At 51.8% G+C, this 7,642-nt stretch overlaps 1 protein-coding gene across 1 annotated transcript in view; it reads left to right on the forward strand.

Annotated features, from left to right (window-relative positions):
* Positions 1–7,232, forward strand: part of sim1a (SIM bHLH transcription factor 1a) — a 13,218-nt gene extending 5,986 nt beyond the window's left edge. Inside the window, exons 5-12 of the mRNA XM_056602571.1 lie at positions 118–226; positions 347–432; positions 754–953; positions 1,569–1,675; positions 2,585–2,732; positions 5,501–5,678; positions 5,823–6,225; positions 6,523–7,232. Coding sequence (XP_056458546.1) covers positions 118–226; positions 347–432; positions 754–953; positions 1,569–1,675; positions 2,585–2,732; positions 5,501–5,678; positions 5,823–6,225; positions 6,523–7,232 — 1,941 coding nt within the window. The remainder of the gene's footprint in view (positions 1–117; positions 227–346; positions 433–753; positions 954–1,568; positions 1,676–2,584; positions 2,733–5,500; positions 5,679–5,822; positions 6,226–6,522) is intronic.
* The last annotated feature ends 410 nt before the right edge of the window (positions 7,233–7,642 follow it).

Here is a 7,642-nt window from a genome sequence, read left to right on the forward strand (position 1 = left end):
GTGCCCACAGCACACTGGCCCCTCAATCGACCGACCACTCATAGGTCACACGTTAACAGGCCTTGTTGCCGCGTACAGCGTGATTCAATCAAATAAAGGGTGGGTTATGTTCAACAGGTAGAGTTGACGGGGAACAGCATCTACGAGTACATTCACCCGGCCGACCACGACGAGATGACCGCGGTCCTCACGGCCCACCAACCCTACCATTCGCACTTTGTTCAGGGTAAGGGCAACGTTGTAACACGGCCTGCAGTCGACAGGCCTACGTTGTAGGCTACATAACAGTTGGTCTAAATGTGGCTCCGTCTGTATAACCCCGTCATTGACTTTTTCCTCTCTCTAGAATATGAAATGGAGCGCTCTTTCTTCCTCAGAATGAAGTGTGTCCTCGCGAAGAGAAACGCTGGTCTCACCTGCGGGGGCTACAAGGTAACAATCATTTAAGTGACTTTGATAAAAAATTAATCATAACAATAATAACATAGGCTAATTACATATGATTTACATAATTTATGTGATGTCAACTTTGAAAATTCATATTCATAAATAACAATATTATTATGGTTATAATTGTTATTATTATCCCTTTTTGACATTCAATATACATGTATAATTGAGTAAGTCAGCACTTCATTGAGTAGTGGACCACTATAGGACTGATCACAGACCCTGGTGCTGTAAAGACCTAGCACGTGGTGCCTATTTCAATAGCCCAACAGTCACCCTTGTATGTGTGGTTCTGTGCTTTAGGTGATCCACTGCAGCGGCTACCTGAAGATCCGCCAGTACAGCCTGGACATGTCTCCCTTCGACGGCTGCTACCAGAACGTGGGTCTGGTGGCGGTGGGTCACTCGCTGCCGCCCAGCGCGGTGACGGAGATCAAGCTCCACAGCAACATGTTCATGTTCCGCGCCAGCCTGGACATGAAGCTCATCTTCCTGGACTCACGGTACACTCGCGGCTTCAGCCTTTGTGTGCGTGCGTGGGGCTGTGTTGGATGTGTGTGGTGGATTTCTGTGTGACTGTGTCAGTGGTTGGTGTGTGAGTGGGTGTGTGTGTGTGTGTGACAGGAGACAGGAGGAAGGCTGGTGTGTGTGTGTGTGTGTGTGTGTGTGTGTGTGTGTGTGTGTGTGTGTGTGTGTGTGTGTGTGTGTGTGTGTGTGTGTGTGTGTGTGTGTGTGTGTGTGTGTGTGGTTGGTTGTGTGTCTGAGAGACAGAGAGAGAAGCGAACAGACGGAGATGGAGCGATCGAATAAGAGAGAATGTGTGTCAGAGCGAGGGAGAGAGAGCGAGAGAGTGAAACAGAGAGAGAGAGAGCGAGAGAGAGAAACAGAGAGAGAGAGAGCGAGAGAGCGAAACAGAGAGAGAGCGAGAGAGAGGGAGCGAGAGAGAGAAACAGAGAGAGAGAGAGCAAGAGAGAGGCATGTCTCTCAGTGTTTACGTCATAAATGGCTTCATCGTGCATGCATAAACATACTCTTGTGCATGTGTGTGATGCCCGCTACCCTGTTGATGGGTAAATAACAGGCCTCTCTGAGCCTCACTGCTGACACTGTGTTGACAGGGTGGCTGATCTGACGGGCTACGAACCACAGGATCTGATCGAGAACACTCTGTACCACCACGTCCACACCTGTGACTCCTTCCACCTGAGATGTGCACACCACTTGTGTGAGTTAGTGAGTCTGTTTCGTTCTCTCACCCTCCACCATCTGGTAGAACACACAGTGGAAGAATAGCAGCCCTTGAAAAACACGATCAGTGGCGATCGCTTGCCGATGTGTCGGATGTGCTGTGTCGTGAAAGTGAATTGTGTTTCTGTCGCCGTGTTTATGTGATTGTGAATTCAGCTTTGTTAGCTTTTCTTCACCATGTCATGGGGTTTCTAAATCGTGAATCTTGCAGCGACAAGTGAGTGGAAGGTGTTTTATTGTATTGTACGGGATTCCTTTGTTTCTCCTGCATATCATTTGAGGGTCCATTTGGCCATATTTTTATCTAGAAATATATGTATTTTGGTTGCTGACCGCTTTTACACATCAATGTGACACAATTGGTCCTTTAACTATATATTTGTATTTCAAAATGCTTAATTGTGTCGTTGAATTGTGTGAGTTAATGTTATTTGTTCCCAGTACCAAACAACCATGAATCAAATGCCTGAAAAGCACATTGCACTGATCAGTGTGCAATGCAATAGTAACACAGAGGAAGTGGCTTTGCAACTCTCTCTCTGATCAGCCACAGTCAGCCCATACATAAATTAATTTGCCTCCAAGTTAGAAGAACCATGTGTGTCTCTTTGTTAGCGTTGTGTTGTAGCTCAGTGTAATGCACACCCATGTGTTTCTCTGTGTTTGAGCTCTCCCTTTAGAAATGTGTTGTAGCTCATGGTAATAAACACCAATGTGTTTCTCTGTGTTTGCTATCTCCCGTTAGCAATGTGTTGTAGCTCGGTGTCATAAACACTCATGTTTTTCTCTGTGTTGATATCTCGGTCGATATCTGCCTTTAATGTTGCACTGTAGAGTTGGCCCGTGTGTGTTTCTCGGTGTTTGACGTCTCTCCCCTTCTCCGCAGTGCTGGTCAAGGGTCAAGTGACCACCAAATACTACCGCTTCCTGGCCAAGCAGGGGGGCTGGGTGTGGGTGCAGAGCTACGCCACCATCGTGCACAACAGCCGCTCGTCCAGGCCCCACTGCATCGTCAGCGTCAACTACGTTCTCACGTGAGTGAAATTGCCATACACACACACACACACGCACACACCCAAACACACACACACTGCTGTTGTTTCTTCTGAGAAAAGTGAATGCAAACCAGGCGAGGGATAGTATGCTGGTTCTGTTGAGTGGCTGGAGCGATCAGTGATCTGTTACACAGAGTGAATGGAATACCACACATATACATTGAAGTTTATTATTTTTTGATTAAATTTGAGTTGTTTTGAATGGGTCAGGTGACCTATACCGATGGACACTTTGGATCACATGACCACCTGAATGTGTTCTGTCATTGCCGGGCCAGGGGGGGATTATATCTCCACATCTCAGTGGGGCTGTCATTTCCCTCTTTTTGATAAGATAATGAATATTAGCACTAGAGATTTCGGCAAACCATCCCCTGTAAAAGCAATTAACTGGAGATTAATTGGAAACGCGACATGTGTTTGTCAAAGCCCTGTTTTGGTGGATTCGCAGAAATGTCGAACACAGGATAGTTCGATTTTGCTCCGTGTTTTGAATGCATCTGATTCGTCTCGGGTCAAGTCGTTTCACCTGTTTATTACTGGTGGACCACTTTTATATTCCCCTCTCCTTTTCCCCTCCTTCCTCTCCAACAGACTTAGGGGAAACCAGAGACAAAATACAGATTTTTACAAATGGAACGGCCAACAGTGTGTAATGAAGAATGCTTAAATCCTGCTTTCATTTGATGGAAAACTTAGCCGGTCTCGTCTGTGCTACTACTCTACCCCTGACTGCTGCTGCGTCAACAGAGGAACTGTTGCATTAGCTGCTGCTGTGCCAGGGGAAGGCTTATGTTCAGCGCCAGTTTGTGTCGGCGGGCCTCAGGGTTGTTATTAGCAGACTTTGCGCTCATGTGTTGGCTGTTGTCTCGCGTCGGCCGGGCCAAGTAGGGCCCCAGTCACCTGGCAGAGTTTATCTAAGCACGGCTTCTCCGTGGGCGTGTGTGTAGACGAACCACAGAGAGCCACTTAGTCTGCCTTGCACTGATGTGGGATCTGCAGCCTCTTTATCCTACCCAAATAAGCTCCATTGGGATTCAATAAAGAAAAAGAAAAAAATAACATATTGTACCTCCTCCCATTGTTCAGCGAATAAAACTGCATGCATACCAGAGATAATGGCTGGACATCAGCCAAGTACCAGCACAGTACAGGGGTGGACATTTATTTGCCTGCTGCACCATTATTTAATCACCTTCTGTGTGTTAAGCATATGTGCGACCCAGAGTGCTGAAATGAGTGAGGCCTTTTGGAAAGACTTCTGTGAAACACAAAGCAGATCTGCTGTGTTCAGACGCTCCTGGCAGAGTGTATGTTAACACACAACATCGACACTTTCCTCCCAAAAGTCAAAATCCATAGCGGTTATGATTTCAGAACGTTTTAATCGGTTGTTTGTATACGTTACCAGACTCTGTGGGCCCCAGTTTGGGTGAAAAGAAGTTCCTTTTTTAGCATTTTGGTTTTATCATATATTTTGAGCTTTATTATCTCTGTGGTCTCTCCAAACCAAAGCCATATCTCACTTTGTATATTATCACACATTATCAGGATGAAGAGACGTCTGCGTAAAACAATAGGGCCGGGTCAGACTCGGGCCGTGGTCCTGAGTGTTCGTGGTCCGCTCTGGTCTGCTCCGGTACCCCCCCAACCCACCCTCCCACCCCCGGCTCCCCGGCTACCCAGGTGGGGGTGGACCCTTCACCCACGCATGACCCCCCGGTGTTTGGCTAGCACTGATAACCTCTTTATTTGCCTGGTCTGCGGTAGTGCCATAGCGCCATTGTCGGTTACAACATGACTGCCCTTAAGTAATTCTATGGCGTGCAGTGAGGCAGATACAGAACTCTCAGACATGTATTTAATTTACATTAGATAAAAACCCACCAATGGCCCAGCCATTGGTGGAACGCTAAACAGAACTGCAGAGTCTGGCGAAGGCTATTCAAAAGTGTGACGCAAATGTGATTCTTTGTGGTTGTGTGTGTGCGTGTGCGTGTGCGTGTGCGTGTGTGTCTGTGTGTATTTGCCGTTATAGAGAGAGAGGGGAGAGGGAGAGGGAGAAAGAGAGAGAGTGAGACTGTGTGTTTCCTTCAAAGCATGTGTGAGTCCATATGTGCATATACGGTTGCGAATGGGACAAATATGTATAAGCAAGACAGATCAGTATTTGTCCACAGCAAACCCAGCTCAAGTTTCTCTCTTGTCTAAAAGTTGATTTATCGGCCAAGGCAAGATCCATACAGAGCTTTACCCAGAAATCAATTCCCATCTTCCCAGTGCTGCGGTGGCCAAGGCAATCCTGGGGGCAAGATGTTTCTACACACAGCCCTTAATCTCCTTGTGTATTTGATTGGACAGCTTCTCTTCTGTAGTTTGTTTGTAAAAGGCCTTGCTACAATCCCTCTGGTGAACCAAGAATCTCAGCAGCCGGTCCACGCTTTAATGTCTTCCCCTCTTCTCTCCCACCCCTCCTTCCTCTTCTCGTTCACGCGCATGTCGCTCGCCTTCTAAGTGTGCCTCCGGTCTAATTGCTGAACGATGTTAATGGTTCTTTTCGCACCTAGCGGGAGAAAATTAGCGACCGACTCTGGGAACACACGGGTTGTTTGCGGTCTTTAGTCAACAGTCCTACCGCGGAAGCCGGGGGTCTTCTCTTTGTGTAATTACGGAGCGTGGTTAATTCATGGGCCCCCGAGCTTGTGTGATGTGGTGTGTGGTCTTGACGGGATCGCTCTGCTTCTCAGGGAGACGGAGTACAAAGGCCTGCAGCTCTCTCTGGACCAGGTCTCTCCGAAGACCCCCTTCCCCTACAGCAGCATCGGCGGCGGCGGTGCCCCCAGCGCCCTCGCCGACCACCGCAGGACCCCCAAGGGCCGCGCGCCCCGTCCCAAGACCAAGGCCCGGCTCTCCCCCTACACGCAGGTAAACCCTCACCTCATCCTGGAGGTTATGGAAGATTGTGGTTTGTCAATCTTTTCAAGTAAAATCACGACTCAACCCTCTGAAAACCAAACGTCAGGACGGAATAAATCGTTGCTTTATTCTCCTCATCCCATATCCCAGCAGTATGGCGGCTTCCAGACGGAGCGCTCCGAGTCGGACCAGGACAGCCCCTGGGGCGGCAGCCCTCTGACGGACTCCACCTCCCCGCATCTGCTGGAGCAGAGCGAGGGCCCGGAGAGCACCTGTGCCTACCGCCAGCTCCCGGACCCCCGCCCCGTCTGCTACGGCCTCCCCCTCTCCGAGGAGCACCACACGGTCGCCAACGGCCACGCCCACAACCAGGGCTGCGAGAGGGGCCGCTGCGAGGCGGGACGCTACTTCCTGGGACCCCCGCCGCCGGCCGGAAGGGACGCTTGGTGGGGCTCCGCGCGCTCCATGGCCCCCACGCCGAAGGGCCCCTCCTTGGAGAACGCAGAGGTCTACGACGGCAGCATGCCGCACATCGCAGCCCTTCAAAACCTGCACGGTAAGAACCGCCGCCGCCGCCATGCTAAGGCTTAGTTATTGTTGGACGTCGACGCAACGCAAATCCGAATCACAGCCCTCGACCCAAGGTTACAATTTTTGGGAGGCGCACGTCAGGCCCTTGCGGGGGGAAGAAAGGAGGGTCCGCAACGACGTAATGGGTCCGTAAACCCCCTCGCGTTGCGTCGACGTCCAACCATAACACAGGCTTTAGTTTGCCTGGATAGACAAGCTCGGACTCTTAGTCCTGTGCACGGCCGTCAGTCTGACTGACCCCGCGATTGTTTCCTCTCCGCAGGGCGAGGTCAGTGGGACGAGGACAGCGTGGGCAGCTCCCCGGACGGGGGCTCCGCCAGCGACTCGGGGGAGCGCTACCGCGGCGAGAGCTACCGCGCCAGCCCGCAGGAACCCAGCAAGATCGAGACCCTGATCCGAGCGACCCAGCAGATGATCAAAGAGGAGGAATGCCGGCTGCATCTGCGCAAGGGCCCCCACGGCACGCCCCTCGGCCCCGCCAACGGCCTGCCCCGGGGCCAGTCCTGCTTCTCCCCTGAGTACCCTCAGGCGTCTCTGCCGCTGCAGGGCGTGGCGTGTCGCGGACTCAGCCCCGCCCAGAGCCCCGCCCCGCTGTCCAAGCTCAGCAGCCCCGGGTCGGAGCACCACTCGGCGGCCAATGACTACCTCCGGACGGACCTGTCGCCGCTCTCCGTGCCGCTGCACCACCCGATGGGCCGCGCCGCCGGGCCCTGCTCCGTCTCCCCCACCCCGGCCCCCGCCCTCTACCCCGCCCAGCCCCACGCCGCCTGCCCCTACCTGGACAAGCACGCGGCGTACTCCCTGAGCGGCTACGCCCTGGAGCACCTGTACGACTCGGACAGCCTGCGGGGCTACTACGGCGCCACGGCCACGGGCGCCAGCCACTACGACGTGACCCCCCACCTGCGCATGCAGGCGGAGCAGAGCGTGGGACACAAGGCCACCTCCGTCATCATCACCAACAGCAGCTAACGGCAAGCTACACCCGTGTATACGGCCTGCTGCGTTGCGTTCAGGCGTTCACACCACATCCACTGCATCGCAAAGGAAGCGCCCGCGGAAGGTGTGCTGAACCTCTACTGATTGCGGTTTGATTGGTTTGTGATCGAAGCGTCGGTTCCTCTTTGCACTATCAGAGAAAGACTTTTCAGTGATGAGGTTTACGCCACGTTTTAACTCCCCTGCAGGATGCGATGCTAGTCGATATCAGGTCCACGGTTGTATGCACTTAATGCAGAAGAAGCTACAGCATAGCAGCATAGACACTATACAGCCAACAATAAATATGCAAACCCCATTGAGTTTATATTATGGTTCCTCCGCCCACACCCGTCTTGTTCATAGCCTTTTGAAGGGCATAGGTACTGCTATCTAGGATATAT

The sequence above is a fragment of the Gadus chalcogrammus genome, chromosome 11, assembly GCF_026213295.1.
Source record: "Gadus chalcogrammus isolate NIFS_2021 chromosome 11, NIFS_Gcha_1.0, whole genome shotgun sequence".
NCBI classification, from domain to species: Eukaryota; Metazoa; Chordata; class Actinopteri; order Gadiformes; family Gadidae; genus Gadus; species Gadus chalcogrammus.